At 44.8% G+C, this 25,185-nt stretch overlaps 1 protein-coding gene across 1 annotated transcript in view; it reads right to left on the bottom strand.

Moving 5' to 3' along the window:
• Window positions 1-25,185, bottom strand: part of GRPR (gastrin releasing peptide receptor) — a 173,400-nt gene that overhangs the window by 34,605 nt on the left and 113,610 nt on the right. Inside the window, exon 2 of the mRNA XM_073564763.1 lies at window positions 19,584-19,935. Coding sequence (XP_073420864.1) covers window positions 19,584-19,935 — 352 coding nt within the window. The remainder of the gene's footprint in view (window positions 1-19,583; window positions 19,936-25,185) is intronic.

Below are 25,185 nucleotides of genomic sequence, written 5' to 3'. Positions count from 1 at the left end.
GGGACAAAATCCTTGGAAACCCATGCGTGGTTCATTTTAATGAAGGTTAGATCATCCACATTTTGGGTTGACAGACGGGTCCTTTTTTCTGTCAGGATTGATCCAGCTGCACTGAAGACTCTTTCCGATAGCACACTTGCAGCTGGGCAAGCGAGCTCCTGTAAGGCATATTGTGCCAATTCAGGCCAGGTGTCCAGTTTAGCGGCCCAATAGTCAAAGGGGAATGACCTGTGTGGGAGAACATCGATATGGGAGGAAAAGTAGTTTGTAACCATGGTTGACAACTGCTGTCTCCTGTCACTTTCCATCGATGCAGTATTACCAGTTGTGTGAGCGGTATTTGAAAAATCAGTCCACAACATTGTCATGAAACCCCTGTCTCCAACGCCACTTCTGCTGTGTGCACCACGAACACCTCTGCCAAGCTGCCCCCGGCCCGTACGGCTCGTGTGAGAACCATCACCGCTGCTGTGTGCTGGGAATGCCTCAAGCAACCGATTTACCAGAGTTGCTTGTTCATTAGCCAATATTAGGTCAAGGTTCTCCTGTGGCATGATGTTTTGTAATTTGCCTTTATAGCGTGGATCCAGGATGCTGGCCAACCAGTAGTCGTCATCGTTCATCATTTTGGCAATGCGGGTGTCCCTTTTTAGGATCTGCAAGGCATAATCTGACATGTGGGCCAATGTTCCCGGTGTCAATGATGCACTGCGAGTGCTGGTTGGAGGAGCACTTTCTGGCAAATCCACATCCCTCCAGTCATGCACAAACCCTGTACCAGACCTTGCCACGCCAACATTTTCACTTGCCCCACGAGATGCATCCTCCTCCCCTAAGTAATCATCCCCATCATCATCCTCCTCCTCCTCTTCTTCCTCCACCTCGTCCAGGAGAGGTCCCTGAGCAGACAATGGCTGAATGTCATCAAGGATTCCCTCCTCCTCTTCCTCCTCATCAACATTGGCTGCAGACGCCTGCTCCTTAAGGTGCGTCAAAGTTTGCATGAGCAGACGCATAAGTGGGATGCTCATGCTTAGGATGGCGTCGTATGCGCTTACCAGCCGTGTGCATTCCTCAAAACACTGAAGGACTTTACAGAGGTCTTTCAGCTTCGACCACTGCACACCTGTCAACTCCATGTCTGCTCTCAAAGTGCCTGGCCGTGTATCCTCCCACAAATGCATTATGGCCTGCCTCTGCTCGCACAGCCGCTCCACCATGTGCAGGGTGGAGTTCCACCTTGTTGCAATGTCGATAATGAGGCGGTGGTTGGGAAGGTGGAGCAATCGCTGCAGCTTCTGCATACGAACGGAGTGTACAGGCGACCGGCGGATGTGCGCGCACAGTCTTCGCACCTTCTGGAGCAGGGCTGTTGACTCCGGATAATTTTTGAGGAAGCACTGCACCACCAGGTTCAAGGTGTGAGCCAAGCAAGGTATGTGGCTGAGTTTTGAAAGGGCTATGGCTGCCACAAAATTACAGCCGTTATCACTAACTACCTTGCCTGCCTCAAGATGTACACTGCCCAGCCATGACTCAGTTTGTCGCTTCAAGTACTCGGCCAGCACCTCGGCGGTATGTCTGTCGCCCAAACACATCATCTGCAACACAGCCTGCTGACGCTTTCCACTAGCTGCTCGATAGGGGGACACATCGTGTGCAACAGTGGCAGCTGCAGATGGAGTGCTCGTACGACTGCGCTCTGTGGACGAGCTTTCGCTTCTGGAGGAGGAGGAGGAGGAGGGTGGAACGCCTACAGCCAACTGTTTCCTATACCGTGGGCTAGGCAGCACTGTCCCACCACCGCTGTCCCCTGTGGACCCTGCAACCACCACATTAACCCAGTGCGCAGTGATGGACACGTAACGGCCCTGGCCATGCCGACTGGACCATGCATCAGTTGTGAGGTGCACCTTTCCGCTCACTGACTGCTTGAGTGCATGGACAATGCGGTCTTTCACATGATGGTGGAGGGCTGGGATGGCTTTGCGAGAGAAGAAGTGGCGACTGGGTAGGTCATAGCGTGGTACTGCATAGGCCATGAGTTCGCGGAAAGTTGTGCTTTCCACCAACCGAAAGGGCATCATCTCAAACGAGATTAGTTTGGCAATGTGGGCGTTCAAACCCAGTGTACGCGGATGAGAGACTGAGTACTTTCTTGACCTACTCATAGTGTCTGGGAGGGTGAGCTGGACTTGAGAGCTGCATATGGTGGAAGTAGCGGTGGACAGGGCGGACTGAGAGAGGGTTGATGATGGTGATGGAGTTGGTGTTCTTTCTGATGGCCTAGAATCAGTCTTTCGTTGATATAACAGTGGGATTCCCTGACTGCTGTGGCCTTGCAACGACACCTCAACATTTGCTGCTGTGCTAACCGGTGGGCTTACAGTGGGGGAAACAATGTAGCGTTGATGACTACCTTCATTGTGATCAGTTGCACATGTGGCACTTGAGGTTTGGTGTTGTGTCCACGCTTGCAAGTGCATGCTGGTTAAATGTCTAAGCAAGCAACTGGTATTCAAATTTTTCAGATTTTTCCCTCGGCTAAAGGTCTTTGCGCACTTCTTACAGATAACCTTGGCCTGATCATGAGGATTTTGTTCAAAAAAGTGCCACACTGCACTCTTCCTACTTTGGCAGACATTTTGCGGCCTAGCACGCTGTGATCTTTTGACCCTCTGGACAAGCTGTCCAGCAACTCTTTTGATGTTTGGAACCTGTCTTTGGAGTGCTCCGGGCCTGCCAGATAACAGCTGTTGCGATGTCGATGTCTGCTGTGGATGCTCCTCATCTGAGCTATTGGAAGCAGCACCCTCTTCCCCCAATGGATGCCAATCTGGGTCAACAACTGGGTCATCCATCACCTCCTCTTCTATGTCATGTGCACCTTCCTCTGTGTCACCGTGTATGGTGGTATAGTGTGCGGGAAGGGGCACCTGAGTCTCATCAGGGTCAGAATCTGGCTCTGTACACTGTGAGGACAATGTAGTGCTCTGAGTGAATGTACCAGCAGAATCATCCATCAGCGGCTGTGCATCAGTGCACTCCATGTCAGATTCATCTTGGCCTGGGTAATTCACCATTTCACTTGATAATCCAGGCATGGTATGTGAAAACAGCTCCATGGAGTAATCAGTAGTATGGCCTGCGTCATCCTTCAATCTTGGTTGGGGTGAAGGACACAAGGAAAGGTGTGGTTCATGAACATGAGCCTCCAATGACGACTCAGTGCTTTTACTTTTTACAACTGAAGAAGAGGAGGCGATAGAGCTGGAGGCTGAGTCAGCAATGTAAGACAAAACTTTTTCCTGATGCTCTGGCTTTAAAAGCGGTTTGCCAACTCCTAGAAAACTAAGCGCTCGAGGCTTTATGTAGCCAGACGATGACGCAGGCTCAACACCTCCTGCATTCGGTCCTATTTTGCTCTTGCCACTACCATCAGATCCACCACCAACACCATCATTACCAGCTGCCAACCCCCGCCCAATTCCACGGCCTCTTCCACCAGCCTTCCTCATTTTTGGTAGAAATGTAGACAAAATCCAACAAACTATATAGTATGTAAAACAAGGTGTCTATAGGACAGGGGAGATTTTGAATTTCTGCACACACTTTTGGACACTGGACACTTTTGGATTGTGTGAGGCCCACTGATATCTGAGCGCTATGTGACAGGCTCGATGGCACAGCTGTGACCTAAGTGACTAGAGGATAAGTGAGAGTTTGAATCTCTGCACACACTTTTGGACACTGGACACTTTTGGATTGTGTGAGGCCCACTGATATCTGAGCGCTATGTGACAGGCTCGATGGCACAGCTGTGACCTAAGTGACTAGAGGATAAGTGAGATTTTGAAACTCTGCACACACTTTTGGACACTGGACACTTTTGGATTGTGTGAGGCCCAATGAATATCTGAGCGCTATGTGACAGGCTCGATGGCACAGCTGTGACCTAAGTGACTAGAGGATAAGTGAGAGTTTGAATCTCTGCACACACTTTTGGACACTGGACACTTTTGGATTGTGTGAGGCCCAATGAATATCTGAGCGCTATGTGACAGGCTCGATGGCACAGCTGTGACCTAAGTGACTAGAGGATAAGTGAGAGTTTGAATCTCTGCACACACTTTTGGACACTGGACACTTTTGGATTGTGTGAGGCCCAATGAATATCTGAGCGCTATGTGACAGGCTCGATGGCACAGCTGTGACCTAAGTGACTAGAGGATAAGTGAGAGTTTGAATCTCTGCACACACTTTTGGACACTGGACACTTTTGGATTGTGTGAGGCCCAATGAATATCTGAGCGCTATGTGACAGGCTCGATGGCACAGCTGTGACCTAAGTGACTAGAGGATAAGTGAGAGTTTGAATCTCTGCACACACTTTTGGACACTGGACACTTTTGGATTGTGTGAGGCCCAATGAATATCTGAGCGCTATGTGACAGGCTCGATGGCACAGCTGTGACCTAAGTGACTAGAGGATAAGTGAGAGTTTGAATCTCTGCACACACTTTTGGACACTGGACACTTTTGGATTGTGTGAGGCCCAATGAATATCTGAGCGCTATGTGACAGGCTCGATGGCACAGCTGTGACCTAAGTGACTAGAGGATAAGTGAGAGTTTGAATCTCTGCACACACTTTTGGACACTGGACACTTTTGGATTGTGTGAGGCCCAATGAATATCTGAGCGCTATGTGACAGGCTCGATGGCACAGCTGTGACCTAAGTGACTAGAGGATAAGTGAGAGTTTGAATCTCTGCACACACTTTTGGACACTGGACACTTTTGGATTGTGTGAGGCCCACTGATATCTGAGCGCTATGTGACTGGCTCGATGGCACAGCTGTGACCTAAGTGACTAGAAGATAAGTGAGAGTTTGAATCTCTGCACACACTTTTGTGATACTGGACACTTTTGGATTGTGTGAGGCCCACTGATATCTGAGCGCTATGTGACAGGCTCGATGGCACAGCTGTGACCTAAGTGACTAGAGGATAAGTGAGAGTTTGAATCTCTGCACACACTTTTGGACACTGGACACTTTTGGATTGTGTGAGGCCCAATGAATATCTGAGCGCTATGTGACAGGCTCGATGGCACAGCTGTGACCTAAGTGACTAGAGGATAAGTGAGAGTTTGAATCTCTGCACATACTTTTGGACACTGGACACTTTTGGATTGTGTGAGGCCCACTGATATCTGAGCGCTATGTGACTGGCTCGATGGCACAGCTGTGACCTAAGTGACTAGAGGATAAGTGAGAGTTTGAATCTCTGCACACACTTTTGGACACTGGACACTTTTGGATTGTGTGAGGCCCACTGATATCTGAGCGCTATGTGACAGGCTCGATGGCACAGCTGTGACCTAAGTGACTAGAGGATAAGTGAGAGTTTGAATCTCTGCACACACTTTTGGACACTGGACACTTTTGGATTGTGTGAGGCCCAATGAATATCTGAGCGCTATGTGATTGGCTCGATGGCACAGCTGTGACCTAAGTGACTAGAGGATAAGTGAGAGTTTGAATCTCTGCACACACTTTTGGACACTGGACACTTTTGGATTGTGTGAGGCCCAATGAATAACTGAGCGCTATGTGACAGGCTCGATGGCACAGCTGTGACCTAAGTGACTAGAGGATAAGTGAGAGTTTGAATCTCTGCACACACTTTTGGACACTGGACACTTTTGGATTGTGTGAGGCCCAATGAATATCTGAGCGCTATGTGACAGGCTCGATGGCACAGCTGTGACCTAAGTGACTAGAGGATAAGTGAGAGTTTGAATCTCTGCACATACTTTTGGACACTGGACACTTTTGGATTGTGTGAGGCCCACTGATATCTGAGCGCTATGTGACAGGCTCGATGGCACAGCTGTGACCTAAGTGACTAGAGGATAAGTGAGAGTTTGAATCTCTGCACACACTTTTGGACACTGGACACTTTTGGATTGTGTGAGGCCCACTGATATCTGAGCGCTATGTGACAGGCTCGATGGCACAGCTGTGACCTAAGTGACTAGAGGATAAGTGAGAGTTTGAATCTCTGCACACACTTTTGGACACTGGACACTTTTGGATTGTGTGAGGCCCAATGAATATCTGAGCGCTATGTGATTGGCTCGATGGCACAGCTGTGACCTAAGTGACTAGAGGATAAGTGAGAGTTTGAATCTCTGCACACACTTTTGGACACTGGACACTTTTGGATTGTGTGAGGCCCAATGAATAACTGAGCGCTATGTGACAGGCTCGATGGCACAGCTGTGACCTAAGTGACTAGAGGATAAGTGAGAGTTTGAATCTCTGCACACACTTTTGGACACTGGACACTTTTGGATTGTGTGAGGCCCAATGAATATCTGAGCGCTATGTGACAGGCTCGATGGCACAGCTGTGACCTAAGTGACTAGAGGATAAGTGAGAGTTAGAATCTCTGCACACACTTTTGGACACTGGACACTTTTGGATTGTGTGAGGCCCAATGAATATCTGAGCGCTATGTGACAGGCTCGATGGCACAGCTGTGACCTAAGTGATTAGAGGATAAGTGAGAGTTTGAATCTCTGCACACACTTTTGGACACTGGACACTTTTGGATTGTGTGAGGCCCAATGATTATCTGAGCGCTATGTGACAGGCTCGATGGCACAGCTGTGACCTAAGTGACTAGAGGATAAGTGAGAGTTTGAATCTCTGCACACACTTTTGGACACTGGACACTTTTGGATTGTGTGAGGCCCAATGAATATCTGAGCGCTATGTGACAGGCTCAATGGCACAGCTGTGACCTAAGTGACTAGAGGATAAGTGAGAGTTTGAATCTCTGCACACACTTTTGGACACTGGACACTTTTGGATTGTGTGAGGCCCAATGAATATCTGAGCGCTATATGACAGGCTCGATGGCACAGCTGTGACCTAAGTGACTAGAGGATAAGTGAGAGTTTGAATCTCTGCACACACTTTTGGACACTGGACACTTTTGGATTGTGTGAGGCCCAATGAATAACTGAGCGCTATGTGACAGGCTCGATGGCACAGCTGTGACCTAAGTGACTAGAGGATAAGTGACAGTTTGAATCTCTGCACACACTTTTGGACACTGGACACTTTTGGATTGTGTGAGGCCCAATGAATATCTGAGCGCTATGTGACAGGCTCGATGGCACAGCTGTGACCTAAGTGACTAGAGGATAAGTGAGAGTTTGAATCTCTGCACACACTTTTGGACACTGGACACTTTTGGATTGTGTGAGGCCCAATGAATATCTGAGCGCTATGTGACAGGCTCGATGGCACAGCTGTGACCTAAGTGACTAGAGGATAAGTGAGAGTTTGAATCTCTGCACACACTTTTGGACACTGGACACTTTTGGATTGTGTGAGGCCCACTGATATCTGAGCGCTATGTGACTGGCTCGATGGCACAGCTGTGACCTAAGTGACTAGAGGATAAGTGAGAGTTTGAATCTCTGCACACACTTTTGGACACTGGACACTTTTGGATTGTGTGAGGCCCACTGATATCTGAGCGCTATGTGACAGGCTCGATGGCACAGCTGTGACCTAAGTGACTAGAGGATAAGTGAGAGTTTGAATCTCTGCACACACTTTTGGACACTGGACACTTTTGGATTGTGTGAGGCCCAATGAATATCTGAGCGCTATGTGACAGGCTCGATGGCACAGCTGTGACCTAAGTGACTAGAGGATAAGTGAGAGTTTGAATCTCTGCACATACTTTTGGACACTGGACACTTTTGGATTGTGTGAGGCCCACTGATATCTGAGCGCTATGTGACTGGCTCGATGGCACAGCTGTGACCTAAGTGACTAGAGGATAAGTGAGAGTTTGAATCTCTGCACACACTTTTGGACACTGGACACTTTTGGATTGTGTGAAGCCCGATGAATATCTGAGCGCTATGTGACAGGCTCGATGGCACAGCTGTGACCTAAGTGACTAGAGGATAAGTGAGAGTTTGAATCTCTGCACACACTTTTGGACACTGGACACTTTTGGATTGTGTGAGGCCCAATGATTATCTGAGCGCTATGTGACAGGCTCGATGGCACAGCTGTGACCTAAGTGACTAGAGGATAAGTGAGAGTTTGAATCTCTGCACACACTTTTGGACACTGGACACTTTTGGATTGTGTGAGGCCCAATGAATATCTGAGCGCTATGTGACAGGCTCGATGGCACAGCTGTGACCTAAGTGACTAGAGGATAAGTGAGAGTTTGAATCTCTGCACACACTTTTGGACACTGGACACTTTTGGATTGTGTGAGGCCCAATGAATATCTGAGCGCTATAAGACAGGCTCGATGGCACAGCTGTGACCTAAGTGACTAGAGGATAAGTGAGAGTTTGAATCTCTGCACACACTTTTGGACACTGGACACTTTTGGATTGTGTGAGGCCCAATGAATAACTGAGCGCTATGTGACAGGCTCGATGGCACAGCTGTGACCTAAGTGACTAGAGGATAAGTGAGAGTTTGAATCTCTGCACACACTTTTGGACACTGGACACTTTTGGATTGTGTGAGGCCCAATGAATATCTGAGCGCTATGTGACAGGCTCGATGGCACAGCTGTGACCTAAGTGACTAGAGGATAAGTGAGAGTTTGAATCTCTGCACACACTTTTGGACACTGGACACTTTTGGATTGTGTGAGGCCCAATGAATAACTGAGCGCTATGTGACAGGCTCGATGGCACAGCTGTGACCTAAGTGACTAGAGGATAAGTGAGAGTTTGAATCTCTGCACACACTTTTGGACACTGGACACTTTTGGATTGTGTGAGGCCCAATGAATATCTGAGCGCTATGTGACAGGCTCGATGGCACAGCTGTGACCTAAGTGACTAGAGGATAAGTGAGAGTTAGAATCTCTGCACACACTTTTGGACACTGGACACTTTTGGATTGTGTGAGGCCCAATGAATATCTGAGCGTTATGTGACAGGCTCGATGGCACAGCTGTGACCTAAGTGACTAGAGGATAAGTGAGAGTTTGAATCTCTGCACACACTTTTGGACACTGGACACTTTTGGATTGTGTGAGGCCCAATGAATATCTGAGCGCTATGTGACAGGCTCGATGGCACAGCTGTGACCTAAGTGACTAGAGGATAAGTGAGAGTTTGAATCTCTGCACACACTTTTGGACACTGGACACTTTTGGATTGTGTGAGGCCCAATGAATATCTGAGCGCTATGTGACAGGCTCGATGGCACAGCTGTGACCTAAGTGACTAGAGGATAAGTGAGAGTTTGAATCTCTGCACACACTTTTGGACACTGGACACTTTTGGATTGTGTGAGGCCCAATGAATATCTGAGCGCTATGTGACAGGCTCGATGGCACAGCTGTGACCTAAGTGACTAGAGGATAAGTGAGAGTTTGAATCTCTGCACACTCTTTTGGACACTGGACACTTTTGGATTGTGTGAGGCCCAATGAATAACTGAGCGCTATGTGACAGGCTTGATGGCACAGCTGTGACCTAAGTGACTAGAGGATAAGTGAGAGTTTGAATCTCTGCACACACTTTTGGACACTGGACACTTTTGGATTGTGTGAGGCCCAATGAATATCTGAGCGCTATGTGACAGGCTCGATGGCACAGCTGTGACCTAAGTGACTAGAGGATAAGTGAGAGTTTGAATCTCTGCACACACTTTTGGACACTGGACACTTTTGGATTGTGTGAGGCCCAATGAATATCTGAGCGCTATGTGACAGGCTCGATGGCACAGCTGTGACCTAAGTGACTAGAGGATAAGTGAGAGTTTGAATCTCTGCACACACTTTTGGACACTGGACACTTTTGGATTGTGTGAGGCCCAATGAATATCTGAGCGCTATGTGACAGGCTCGATGGCACAGCTGTGACCTAAGTGACTAGAGGATAAGTGAGAGTTTGAATCTCTGCACACACTTTTGGACACTGGACACTTTTGGATTGTGTGAGGCCCAATGAATATCTGAGCGCTATGTGACAGGCTCGATGGCACAGCTGTGACCTAAGTGACTAGAGGATAAGTGAGAGTTTGAATCTCTGCACACACTTTTGGACACTGGACACTTTTGGATTGTGTGAGGCCCAATGAATATCTGAGCGCTATGTGACAGGCTCGATGGCACAGCTGTGACCTAAGTGACTAGAGGATAAGTGAGAGTTTGAATCTCTGCACACACTTTTGGACACTGGACACTTTTGGATTGTGTGAGGCCCAATGAATATCTGAGCGCTATGTGACAGGCTCGATGGCACAGCTGTGACCTAAGTGACTAGAGGATAAGGGAGAGTTTGAATCTCTGCACACACTTTTGGACACTGGACACTTTTGGATTGTGTGAGGCCCAATGAATATCTGAGCGCTATGTGACAGGTTCGATGGCACAGCTGTGACCTAAGTTACTAGAGGATAAGTGAGAGTTTGAATCTCTGCACACACTTTTGGACACTGGACACTTTTGGATTGTGTGAGGCCCAATGAATATCTGAGCGCTATGTGATTGGCTCGATGGCACAGCTGTGACCTAAGTGACTAGAGGATAAGTGAGAGTTTGAATCTCTGCACACACTTTTGGACACTGGACACTTTTGGATTGTGTGAGGCCCAATGAATATCTGAGCGCTATGTGACAGGCTCGATGGCACAGCTGTGACCTAAGTGACTAGAGGATAAGTGAGAGTTTGAATCTCTGCACACACTTTTGGACACTGGACACTTTTGGATTGTGTGAGGCCCAATGAATATCTGAGCGCTATGTGACAAGCTCGATGGCACAGCTGTGACCAAAGTGACTAGAGGATAAGGGAGATTGGATTGCTTTTAAAAAAGCAGTTTGCGGAGCAGTGGGTAAACAGCAATGCCAGCCTGTCAGGAAGCCTTAGAAGGCAGCCCAACAACCAACACCACTGATACACCACTATATAGCCTCCCCTTGCACTGCACACACAGTGACTGGTGTGTTGTGCAGGCCAAATTGCTAGCAGCAGAAGCAGTTTTTTTTTCTTCTCAGCAGGACAAAAAAAAAAATTGGGATTACTTTTAAAAAAGCAGTTTGCGGAGCAGTGGGTAAACAGCAATGCAGGAATGTCAGGAAGCCTTAGAAGGCAGCCCAACAACCAACACCACTGATACACCACTATATAGCCTCCCCTTGCACTGCACACACAGTGACTGGTGTGTTGTGCAGGCCAAATCGCTAGCAGCAGAAGCAGTTTTTTGGTCTTCTTCCCTGCCTAACGCTCTCCCTACAGAATCAGCAGCAACCTCTCCCTATGCTAAGATCGGCAGAAGTAAGATGGCGGTCGGCGTGCACGCCCTTTTATACCCCCTGTGACGCCCACCAAAGCAAGCCAATCACTTGCATGCCCTTCTGAAAGATGGTGGTGACCCGTGCCTATGTCATCACGTTGCCCACAGTGTCCGTGGATCCTGATTGGCTGAAAAAGAGCGCAAAACAAACTTTTGAAACGCGACTTTGGCGCGTAAATCGCCGACCTCCTGGCCGACCTCATCCTAGGGTCGGGTTTCGTTTCATGAAACCCGACTTTGCCAAAAGTCGGCGACTTTTGAATTTTTTCGACCCGTTTCGCTCAACTCTACTCCAGAGTTAAGAGTACCTGCTGGTTTACTAAGCTTGACCTCAGGGGGTGTATAATCTAATTCGCATCAAGCATGGGGATGAATGGAAGACGGTGTTTAATACTCCGGAGGGACATTTTGAGTACCTGGTGATGCCTTTTGGGCTCTCCAATGCCCCTTCTGTCTTCCAGCCCTTTATGAATGATATTTTCTGAGACTTTGTGGATAAGTTTTTGATCATCTATCTGGATGATATTTTGATCTTTTCTAGTGATTGGGATTCCCATGTGGAACATGTCCGGACTGTGTTTCGGATTTTGAGGGAGAATTCCCTGTTTGTTAAGGGATCGAAATGTCTCTTTGGTGTACAGAGGATTTCATTTTTGGGATTTATCTTATCTCCATCGACTATTGAAATGGACCCGGCCAAGGTACAGGCCATTTATGGTTGGGTTCAGCCTACTTCTTTGAAGGCTCTTCAGAAGTTTTTGGGTTTTGCTAATTTCTATCGTAAATTTATAGGTAATTTTTCTAGTATTGTCAAACCACTGACTGATCTGACCAAGAAGGGAGCTGATGTGCTGAATTGGTCTCCTGAGGCTGTCTCAGCATTCCAGGAGCTTAAGCGGAGGTTTACTTCAGCTCCAGTTTTACAGCAACCTGATGTCTCACTTCCATTTCAAGTGGAGGTAGACGCTTCTGAGATTGGTGCAGGAGCTGTTTTGTCCCAAAAAGACCCTGTGACTTCTAAGATGAATCCCTGTGCCTTCTTTTCTCGAAAGTTCTCCCCATCTGAACGCAACTATGACGTGGGGAATCGGGAATTGTTGGCAATGAAATGGGCATTTGAGGAGTGGAGTCATTGGTTGGAGGGAGCTAGACATCGATTTGTGGTCCTCACCGATCACAAGAATCTGACTTCTCTGGAGTCGGCCAAACGCTTGAATCCTAGACAGGATAGATGGGCCTTGTTTTTCACGCGTTTTAATTTTGTTGTCTCTTTTCTTCTGGGCACTAAGAATGTTAAGGCAGACGCCCTTTCTAGGAGTTTCTTTGCTGATTCTCTTAATGTGACCGAGCCTACTACTATCCTAGGTGAGGGGGTAGCTCTTTCTGCCATTTCGCCTGATTTGAGACGCGCCCTGGAGGAATTTCAGGAGGATAAACCTGAGCATTGCCCTATGGGAAGATTGTATGTTCCGGACCAGTGGAGAAAGAGAGTGATGTCTGAAGTCTATTGCTCCGCATTGGCTGGTCATCCAGGTATTTTTGGTACCAGAGATTTGGTAAGTCGGTCGTTTTGGTGGCCTGCCTTATCTCGTGATGTCAGGAATTTTGTACAGTCCTGTAGAACTTGTTCTCAGTCTATACCCTGTTCTCGTTCTACTGGGTTGCTGATGCCCCTGCCGGTGCCCAAGAGGCTATGGACCCATATCTCAATGGATTTTATTTCTGATCTTCCTGTCTCTCAGAGAATGACTGTTATCTGGGTAATTTGTGATAGATTTTCGAAGATGGTCCATCTTGTACCACTCCCAAAGTTGCCATCTTCCGCTGAGTTGGTACCGTAGTTTTTACTACAGGTGGTTCGGTTACATGGGATTCCTGAGAACATTGTGTCCGATAGAGGGGTCCAGTTTGTTTCCAGATTTTGGAAAGCCTTTTGTTACAATCTGGGAATTCAGTTATCCTTATCCTCTGCGTTTCATCCCCAGACCAATGGGCAGACTGAGAGAACAAACCAGACCCTGGAGTCTTATTTAAGATGTTTTATATCTGCTGATCAAGATGATTGGGTCTCATTTTTGCCCTTGGCCGAATTTGCGCTGAACAGTAGAGCTATTTCTGCCACCTTGATGTCACCCTTTTTCTGTAATTTTGGGTTTCATCCTCGATTCTCTTCAGGGCAAGTGGAATCTTCGTCCTGCCCAGGTGTGGACACTGTGGTTGTTAGAATGCAGCAGATATGGGACCAAGTGGTGGATAAATTGTCACTCTCTCAGGAAAAGGCCCAGCGTTTTTCCAACTGGCATAGGACCATTGGTCTCCGGTTTAAAGTGGGTGATATGGTTTGGTTGTCGTCTAAGAATATTCCTATGAAGGTTGCATCTCCAAAATTTAAGCCAAGATTTATTGGACCTTATAGGATTTTGGAGATTATTAATCCTGTTTCTTTTTGACTGGCTCTTGCAGTTACGTTCAAAATCCATAACGTATTTCACAAATCCCTGTTGAAGAGGTTTGTTGAGCAAGTAGTTCCTGTGGCGGCACCTCCTGACCCTGTGTTGGTTGAAGGCAATGTGGAATATGAGGTAGAGAAAATATTGGATTCTCGTTTGGTTAGACGGAGACTCCAGTATTTGATCAAATGGAAGGGTTATGGCCAGGAGGATAATTCTTGGGTCTCTGCCTCTGATATTCATGCCAATAAATTGGGTCGTGCTTTTCACCGGGCCCATCCTGATCGGCCTGGTGGCTTGGATGAGGGTTCGGTGACCCCTCCTCAAGGGGGGGTACTGTTATGAGCTCATTTTCTGCTCCACCAGTTGAGAGCTCCCCTTCCGTTCTCCCTCTGGTGGTGACAGGAGGTAGAGAGGTTGGCTTAAGTGGTGGTGATCTGCCACCTGGTGAGGACGATGATGACTGGATCTCTGGAGGATCAGAATGGATATAAGACAGCCGACGCCATATCCTTGTGCTGGTGATTCAGTCTGCTTCTCAGGTCTAGGACTCAGCTCTGTTCCAGTCTTCCCAAGATAAGTTTGGTTTTTTGCTAATGTTCACACTTGCTCTTGTTGGTCATTTCAGTTTTTTGTGTGGTCAGCCAGCCCGGCTGGGTTGGGCTGAATTTCCACACTTATTTGCCAAATTGTCTTTTTTGTCCCTTATTGGATTGGCCTCTTTTTGCTCTGTCTCAGAATATTTCAGAGTGCTGATATAGTGGGAGAAGTCTAGTGACTTCAGGGTTTATTTTGCTATCAGTTGTGTTGGACATTTTTGTAGGGCTTTTTGGCAGATTGCAGACAGTATCTTTCCTTTCCTGTCCTTTCTAGTTAGTTTGGCCTATTTTCCTGCCTTTGTTTGTGTTTTCATCTTGTTTAACCATCAATACATGTGGGGGGCTGTCTCTCCTTTGGGGTCTGCTCTGGGGCAGTTAGTTTTCCTCTTTTCCTGCTTTAGGCTTATTTAGTTCTCCGGTTGTGACAAGGCGTCTAGGACCACCGTAGGAACGCTCCACGGCTGCTGCTAGTTGCGTGTTAGGATCAGGGGTCTGCAGTCTGCATAGTTACCAACCTCTTAGGTTTTCTGAGACTTAGCTTGTTTGTTTTTTATTTCCTCCTCAGCTACCCATTCATAACAGAGCTAGTTTGCCCACCATCCAGAAATTCCACGACAGTTCGTAAAAATAGGGCACTTTTTTACCCTGTCCGTAAAAAAAATTAAAGCGTCCATGAATTTTCTGAAGCTTAAGAAACTTCGAGAGATTATTTTGTCTGTAATCATTTTACAATTCACAGTGAATGCAGCTGATGTCTCCATATCAGAAATATGGGCTGTAAATGTGGTTCACTTATAATCATAATAATTTATTATGGTTTTCCAATTTGTCCATAAAAAATATTTTCTGTCCGTGATTTTTTGTTAAGCTGTCCAGCAAACATAAAGAGTCAAGTTGGAAACCCTCCATCAGAGTAAAATATGCAGTGTCACCTTACCCTGTGCTGGCAATCTACAGTATCTTGACTTGTTCTTCCTTGTGGAGAGTGCCAAGCTGGCATAAGGAGACTTATAGGCCATGTAATACTCCTCTAGAATTTTAAATATGCAAATAACATCTTCAGAGAGGAATCAGAATTGAACTCTACTGCCACCTATTGGGAAAGCAATCCTAAAAGTAAATATCACTCCCTTAATGAGCCTTGCCTTTAAGTCTCCTTATGCAAGTTTGTCAATCTCTGCAAGGAGAAACATTTCCCCTTACACCCATTGGCAGAGGTGTTATGATTAGGTAACTGAGGAGGATAGCAGGGGAATAGGCTAGGCAACCAGATAACCAGAGAGGTTGGTAACTTAGCGGATTGCAGACCCCTAAACTGACGACACAACTAGAATTAGCCGTGGGATGTACCTACAATGCCCTAGACGCCTCGGCACAGCCAAAGAATTAACTAAGCCTAAAGAGAGAAATGGGAAAGCTAAACTGCCCCGGAGAAGAACCCCAAAGGCATAGATAGCCCCCAAACATATACTGCCGGTGAGACAAGATGAGGCACAAAACACAGGCAGAAAATAGAGTAAGCAAATGATGGGGCCCAAACTGTCTAGATAGAACAGGACAGGAAAGGATGCTGTCTGCAATCATGCAAAAAACCCTAAGAAAAAATCCAACACGTCTGATATGCAAAAATACTGAGGCCACACGACCTCTCCCCCACTAAATCAGAACTCTGGTGTGAACTGGATGCAAAACAAAAGATACTGATATAACAGGGGATTAGAAATTGTTAGAAACGGCGGAACGCACTAAATAGAAATAAATAATAAAGTGCGTTCGCCGCTCGGGGTCCACCGTGCAGTAGGTGTTACACTGCTGCTAGGTAATGACAGAGGAGCAATATGGCGGTATAATGCGCACGCGTTCAACTTCACCCGAAGTGCGCAGAGCGGGCTCTGTTCACACACAGAGGCATCGCAACATAAACATACAAAAAACACTGAGCCTGTTAGTGTCACAGGCCTCAGGTAAATGCACACACGGTATCTGGTCACAGGAGCAGGAACTAAGACAGAGGAGCTGCGTCCCTCTAGACCTACCGTGTGTGCGGCGTCGCTACTACGAGCGCCAAGAAGGGCTGCAACTGCAGCGCGGCGAAGGACACTGCCGCTCAACGACAAAGCTAGAAAGCAAGCGCAATGTCGGACGCTAACGTAGAGGTGCAGTGTGCACAGTGGCCTAAGGCTTGCCACTGACTGGCGCTGACAGCTGAACTAATTCCCTATCTACATTTGTAATATCAGAGGGAAGGAGTTTTATAATGAGTCAGTCACCAGAATCATACATCTGTCAACCATTGACACATAGCAAGTATAGTCTATACTAGCGCATGGCCGAACGGTCATGCGCGCTTTTTATAGCCGTGCGGGACCTTCCAGATCTCCAAGATGGACCAATGAGATCTGGAGCAGGACCTGGGCACATGACTCTCGATCTCCAATGGGCGATCACCTCGTGAGCATGCCCAGTAGGAGCACAGAGGGACTTAGTCTCTGGAGTGGTCTGCTGCAAAGTAATCTCCTCTGCAGTAGAAAGACCACAGGAGACCGCAGAATGTGAGGCTCTGGATTCATGCAGAGCAGATGCAGAAACCTGACGCCTAACAAGAAATTCTGAAAAGACTGACATGAGCTGTGGCAAATGGAACAGAGTCCAGCACAGGTCCCAGCAGGGAACAAGGTTGAACTCACAGCAGCAAAGCAAAAATCAGAGAAAAGCAAAAAATGGATCAAATGCAAAAAGATTCAAGCAGACAAATAACTTATCTGAAAGATGCAGGGCAAAGCAGGAGGCAAGCAGACTTCCAAAATGCTCAGGAAGAAAACCAAATCACCGGCAACAACTGAGGGAAGGTTGCTCACTTAAATCTCTCCAGTCTGTAACACCTGACCTCCAATCATCCTCCTCAGGTGATTGACTTCTGTCAGACAGACCAGCTCCATTACCAACAGCAACCACCAGAGGGAGCCCAAACTCAGAAGACAGGTCAAAAGTGATCACAACACAGAGGTCTCTCACCCACCAAATCAGACCTCTTGCTTGGCACTGGTGAGGGGCAAACACCTCAAAAAATTAATTTGTAAGCGATGAGCCTGGTTTTGCTCCTTATCCTAATTCATGTGACAAGGCTTGTCAAAGGGCCGATATTGGCTTTTAGGATTGCTGCCTCAATAGGTGGCACAAGAGTTCAAGTCCTCTTCCTCTCTGATGAGGCTATTAGCATATTCAAAGTGGTTGATATGTTTAGGAGGCAGGGGGAAGAAGCAGATTTTTCTCTGATAATATATTATTTTTTTTACCTGTATTATTGATGTATCCAAAATGCGGTGAAAGTACAGTTCTTCTTTAAAGGGAATGTGAAATAAGTAAATGACCTATTGTTTAAATTATAGGGTTTTTTTGGAATGATTATTTTCTATATCACAATCTGTACTAAAAGCAAGAAATAGTAATCTTGCCATTTTCACACTGGCTATTCTACATTGTACACTCATACTTCCTTTTTTTTCAGGAAATTTACATATCCATTAACAGCAATAGTCTAGTCTGAGACCCTATCTTTTGTATTGAAGCATCTAATGAGAATGTGAACAGCTCATTGCGAAGGAAAGGGGAACAGGAAGAGGTGACATCCTTTATTGTAAATAGTGGATCCCGTTTTACCAGCTGGGTAAAGAGTTGTTACCTGTCATTGCAATCGGGCCTGTAATGATAATGAACCTACTGGAAACTCTTCCTGAAAGGAAGTGATCAAGTGATATAGTCAAGTGATCAACCACTTGCACTTTCCATAGAGGGGAATCATGAAAATGCACACACTATCACACCTTCTAGCACAATTTGGCTGTTTGCAAACACATAGAGTACTCCTTCGCACAGAATTTGTGCTTCATAAATGCACAATTACGGTAATGAAAAAAAGTTCTAGCATTTTTCTGCTGCAAATCGGCTGTAAGTACTTTATCTAGCTGAATGCTTTTTAAAATTGACACAAATTTATCATAGCTTCTGTCCTGTCTTCTTTGATCTTTCCCTCCCTTCTCTCAATGTTAGAGATAGCAGCAGGAAAGGAGGGGGTTGTACACAGATCTCTACAGAGTGGAGAGAAAAGAAACTACAATTTCGGGAAGGTAAAAAAAACAGCCTGCAGATAAGGAGGAAGGGACATGAAGGGGAAATAAGTCTTGGACAGAAGCTGTGCTAATATATGAGCTAATAAAGTCAGCAGAACCCTGGAAACACAGACCTCATATCCAGCCTAAATTATTGGAAAAGATTCTCCCACAAAATCTGAAATTTGGATCAGGCTGCAAACTGCATATCAAATGAATGAAGCAAAAAAATGCAAACTGAACCAAAACATATCTTTAAATAATTTTTAAAATGTTAAAGATGTCCATAGACATGACATTCTTTTTTTACTTTATTTTAGATGGGGTTCTAATAGGAGGGACATATCAATAAAAGTAGGCTAATCTATTGCTTTCAGAGAAAGGTTCAAAAACTCGAAATCAATTTCTTATTGTCTTATGCATATATTATTTGAAATCTATCTTTCCTTTTTGAAGCTTCTGACATAGGGACAAGTTCTAAGTTTTGATTTATGGATGTCTGAGTACAGAAACCTCCAATTGTTGAAGCCCAAAGGAAGCCTATTCACCCCTTATTGCCCTTTCACGGCTCTCTGAGCAGAGTTTTTCCCATACATCGCTAGCCCTGCCTGCTAGAAAAGAACTGATCATAGACAATGTGTATACTACAGCCTACTCCAAACACTTGAGCCTCGGAGTCAATTATCAAAAAGAAAATCTTCTGCTTCTACAGTACAATGGTAAAAAGCAGAGGCTGCAACCAATACTTCATAACTAGAGATGAGCAAATTTGTTCGGATTTTGTCCCCAAATCTGATTCTGACATATTCGTGCCATATTCGAACAATATTCGTGACGAATGTATGTCTTGTGATCGGTTCCGAACATATTCGGTAATTTCTACTCCCATTGACTCTAATGACGTACGGATGTGTTCGAATATTGCAAAAACAATATTCAATTCCAATCATATTCAGAACCGAATCTGAACAAATTCGCTCTCTATTCATAACTAACACAATGATGGAATGCATTGTCGATAATTTCCTGTTTGCGACAATTTTTAGAAACGGTAAAATCATACCTGTCTCCTCACATGTACGTTTCCTTCCACAGGAATATTGTATGCACTCCGAATCAGATTCTTGGCAATAAAGTAGTAATATACTGAAATAATAGATAGAGGGATAATATAGAAGATCAAGAAGGAAGTCATTGAGTGTATTCTTGGGTGAAGTCCATCGGAGTGTGGGTAAGGGGCGCAGCTGACAAATGTTTTATTGGATTCTTTGTCATAGAAAGGGTGCAAGTCCGAAAAAACAGCTTCTGGGATTGCCAGGGTCATAGATAATATCCAGATTAGAGCAGCCTTGATACATATCTTGGTCAATGCATTGTTGGCTTGAATGTCCATGGGTTTCACTATAGCTGTATACCTGGAAACAAAAGCAGATTTGTGTGAAGACAACATGGCTCCAAATCTGAGATACGTACAGTGTAATGGATTTTCTGATGAGCAATTGGATAGAATATTACAAACAAGAACAACTCACAGTGGAACTGCTAAATCCTTATTTTGCAATTGTCCAGAGAAATTTTCACAAATTATGTTCAATAGTAATTAAAAATATGTGGATCATAAATTTTTCTATATCTGTACGACCTGAAAAAGCATATGTGGTAGACAGCAGCAAATACACATGAAAAAAGGTCTGTAGAAGCATATAAACTGCATTGCTAATCATCACCCTGCATAACTCTTGTACCTATCACGTCCGATAATGCTATGAATCTGCAGATATAGAGTTAATCTGCAGGTTAAAGAAGTACTTCCATCAAAGTTTTTTTATCTATTAATATACAGTAAGCATCATATAATAGAGCACTGTGTACTTATAATTGCTCATTTTGCCTTTCTACCTAGTTAATTATCTTTTCCATGAGGTCTATGTCATCATGTGATTAAAGACTGACTAGTTGAATCCTTCTAAGCGCTACGTAGAAACAGGAGCTCAATTTTCTCTGCACAAGTCATCAGTCACTTCAAAAGTCTATGTAAGAGGGGAGGAGTGGAGCAGCTGAGTCAGATGTTGAAAAGGGGAATGATTTTTGCAGGGAAAAGAGACTCCGTGTTTTTACATACAGCAGAGAAAAGAGAGTAATTAACTGGGTAGGAAGGCAAAATGAGCAATTGTAAGTACACAGCGCTATATAATATGATGATTGCAATGTATTAAGAGGATACAAACTTTGATGGGAGTTACGAAGGTGCCCAGCCATTGTACTGAAAGTGAGGAAATAATTAACTTTTTTTCTCCAGGGAGCACTGATTGACAGCCGGTTCTTTAGTGCATCAGTGCAGAACAGGCTGCCAGTGCCCGAGCGTGGTTACAGCCAATGCTCTGAACGGTGACCGTAAGGCTACGTTCCCATGACAAGTTTTTGGTGAGTTTTTTTCAATGCTATTTAAAAAAAAAATGCAAGTAACCAAATTTTATTTAATGGGTGCAGAAATGGTTTAGAAAACCTGCAACATCAAAAACTGACCAAAAGCTCATCATGGGAACACAGCCTAATTGCTCTAGGGATGCCTACATGATAGAAAGTCGGCAGCTCCTGTGTAGAGATGAGCGAATTTGTTCAGATTCGGTTTCGAATATGATCGGACTCGAATATAGTTTTTGCAATATTTGTCGAACACAGCCGAATGTCATTAGAGTCAAAGGGAGTAGAAATTACCGGACATGTTCGGAACTGATCAAAAGACATACATTCTGCACGAATCGTGTTCAAATATGGCCTGAATATGTCAAAATCAGAATCCGAACAAATTCGCTCATCTCTACTCCTGGGAGCAATAAATTACATTTTCTCCTGGTAGCCACACTTTCAGCACAGCAGTCGGGAACCTTCATAACGCTACTAACCTGCATAATAGCCCAATATCTGTAGGCTAATTGCGTTATGGGCCCTGACAGGTTAACTTGAAGACCTTGGAATTTTTCATTATAACATTTTTGTTTTTTCCTCTACTTGTTCCAATAGACATAGATTTATTTTTCCGTTGACACAGAAGTAGAAAGGCCAATTTTTGCTGGTAATTTTGAATGACATCATTAATTTTACCATACAATGTACGAGAAAATAGGGGTGGAATCCAAGTGCAATGAAATTGTGAAAAACAAAACAATTTCATCGTTGTTTTTTTACGTTTTGTGTTTTGGTGCAAGTTACGGTAATAGCAAATGTGTAATTTTTTCATCTTTTAGTAGTGACGAAAAATTCTGAAACTTGTAAAATAATAAATTTGCGCCACTCGTTATTATATGAGACCTGTAACTTTTTATTTTTCCATCCATGGAGATAGATGATGACGATTTGTTTTTAAGCTAATATTTTTATTGATATGATTTTATTGCTTTTTATTGCACTTTATTATGGTAGTGCATAGACTGAAATGGCATTTTTTTTCTTTCCTGTGTTTAACCCCTTCACACTCCATAAGCCTGCTCCACACAGGGTCCGCCAACTGCTGCTATCAACCTCTTAAATGCAACTGTCAATCACTGACAGAAGCATTTAAGAGCTGCGATCCAACATGGTTGTTAGTTTGGATGTCTGTACAGCAGGGGGTAGCCTGAAACACCATGGTGCCTGTCATGCATCCTCTTTTGTGATCTCCAGCCTGTGGAGGTCCACGCCTGACGAGTGACGTGCGCCTCTGTGGGTCCTCAGACCCACCCATTTATCCAGAGGTGGGAGAAACTGGTCTGAAAACGCCAAAAGTAGCTACATTTTTGCACAGCTCCCAGTTGCATCTACATTTTGCAAATTTTCAAAGCTTTTACACCAGAATTCTGGCTTTTAACACCTTTACCCCCAAGGGTGGTTTGCACGTTCATGACCGGGCCAATTTTTACAATTCTGGCCACTGTCCCTTTATGAGGTAATAACTCTGAAACGCTTCCGTGGATCCCACTGATTCTGGCAATGTTTTATCGTGACATATTGTACTTCATGACAGTGGTAAAATTTCATTCACATAACTTGCGTTTATTTGTGAAAAAATGGAAATTTGGCGAAAATTTTCAAAATGTCGCAATTTTCCAACTTTGAATTTTTATTCCCTTAAATCACAGAGATATGGCACACAAAAAACTTAATAAGTAACATTTCCCACATGTTTACTTTACATCAGCACAATTTTGGAACCAAAATTTTTTTTGTTAGGAAGTTATAAGGGTTAAAAGTTGACCAGCGATTTCTCATTTTTGTAACACCATTTTATTTTTACCGACCACATCACATTCAAAGTCACTTCGAGGGGTCTACATGATAGAAAATACCCAAAAGTGACACGATTCTAAAAACTGCACCCCTCAAGGTGCTCAAAACCACATTCAAGAAGTTTATTAACCCTTCAGGTGCTTCACAGGAATTTTTTGAATGTTTAAAAAAAAATGAACATTTAACTTTTTTTTACAAAAAAATTACTTCAGGTCCAATTTTTTTATTTTACCAAGGGTACCAGGAGAAATTGGACTGCAAAAGTTATTGTGCAATTTCTCCTGAGTACGCTGATACCTGATATGTGGGGGGGAACCACTGTTTCGGCGCATGGCAGAGCTCAGAAGGGAAGGAGCGCCGTTTGACTTTTTCAATGCAAAATTGGCTGGAATTCAGATCGGATTCCATGTCATGTTTGGAGAGCCCCTGATGTGCCTAAACAATGGAAACCCCCCCACAAGTTACCCCATTTTGGAAACTAGACCCCCCAAGGAACTTATCTAGATATGTGGTGAGAACTTTGAACCCACAAGGGCTTCACAGAAGTTTATAACGTACAGCGGTACAATTAAAAAATCATATTTTTTCCACAAAAATGATCTTTTCACTCCCAATTTTTATTTTCCCAAGGGTAACAGGACCCTAAAAGTTATTGTGCAATTTGTCCTGAGTACGCTGAACCCCATATGTGGGTGTAAACGACTATTTGGGTGCATGGCAGAGCTCGGAAGGGAAGCAGCGCCATTTGACTTTTTTGGCTGGAATTGAGATCGGACACCATGTCGCATTTGGAAAGCCCCTGATGTGCCAAAACAGTGGAAACCCCCCACAAATGACACCATTTTGGAAACTAAACTCCCCAAAGAACTTATCTAGATGTGTGGTGAGCACTTTGAACCCCCAAGGGCTTCACAAAAGTTTATAACGCCGGGCGTGAAAATAAAAATATCATATTTTTTCCACAAACATGATTTTTTAGTCCCCAATTTTTTTATTTTCCCAAGGGTAACAAGAGAAATTTGACCCCAAAAGTTGTTGTCCAATTTGTCCTGAGTACGCTGATACCCCACATGTGGGAGAAAACTACTGTATGGGCACTCGGAAGGGAAGTAGTGACGTTTTGGAATGCAGACTTTGATGGAATGGTCTGCGGGTGTCATGTTGCCTTTGGAGAGGCCCTGATGTACCTAAACAGTGAAAACCTCCCACAAGTGACCCCATTTTGGAAACTAGACCCCCTAAAGAACTTATCTAGATGTGTGGTGAACACTTTGAACCCCCCAGTGCTCCACAGAAGTTTATAACGCCCGGGTGTGAAAATAAAAAAATCATATTTTTTCCACAAACATGATCTTTAAGTCCCCAATTTTTTTATTTTCCCAAGGGTAACAGGAGAAATTGGACCCCAAAAGTTGTTGTCCAATTTGTCCTGAGTACGCTGATACCCCATATGTGGGAGAAAACTACTGTATAGGCACACGTCGGGGCTCGGAAGGGAAGTAGTGACGTTTTGGAATGCAGACTTTGATGGAATGGTCTGTGGGTGTCATATAGCCTTTGGAGAGCCCCTGATGTACCTAAACAGTGGAAACTCCCCACAAGTGACCCCATTTTGGAAAACATACCCCCTAAGGAACTTATCTAGATGTGTGGTGAGCACTTTGAACCCCCTAGTGCTCCACAGAAGTTTATAATGCCCGGTGTGAAAAAAAATCATATTTTTTTCCACAGAAATGATATTTTTGCCCCCAATTTTTTATTTTCCTAGACGTAACAGGAGAAATTGGGCCCCAAAAGTTGTTTTGCAAATTGTCCTGAGTAGGCTGATACCCCATATGTGGGGGTAAAACACTGTTTGGGCGCATGGCAGTGCTTTGAAGGGAAGGAGCACCGTTTGACTTTTTCAATGCAGAATTGGATGGAATTGAGATCAGACGCCATGTTGCGTTTGAAGAGCACCTGATGTGCCCAAAGAGTGGAAACCCCCCAATTCTAACTCCAACTCTAACCCTAACACATCCCTAACCCTAGCTCTAACCCTAACCCTTACCCTAACCCTAACCCGAGCCCTAACCTTAACCCTAATGGGAAAATGGAAATACATTTTTTTAATTTTATTATTTCCCTAACTAAGGGGGTGATAAAGGGGTTTGATTTACTATTTATGGTGGGTTTTTATATTTGGTAGCTGTTGCACGCTAAGGCTATGTGCCCACGTTAGCGTTTTTAAATGCTTAGAAAATCGGACTCCTTCCCAGAAAATGCGCAGTTTATTTGCACACGTTTTTGCGCGATTTTTGCATAAAAAATGCGCGTTTTTGATGCGTTTTTTTCCACGCGCTTTCTGGGAACATTGGAAACAGCTAAAAACGTGAAGCTACGCGGAAAATAATGAGCAT

The sequence above is a fragment of the Dendrobates tinctorius genome, unplaced genomic scaffold, assembly GCF_039654945.1.
Source record: "Dendrobates tinctorius isolate UK_male_01 unplaced genomic scaffold, ASM3965494v1 ptg000016l, whole genome shotgun sequence".
In the NCBI taxonomy this organism is placed as follows: Eukaryota; Metazoa; Chordata; class Amphibia; order Anura; family Dendrobatidae; genus Dendrobates; species Dendrobates tinctorius.
Note: the sequence above shows the minus strand (reverse complement) of the source record. Positions and strands in the feature narration are given on the sequence as shown.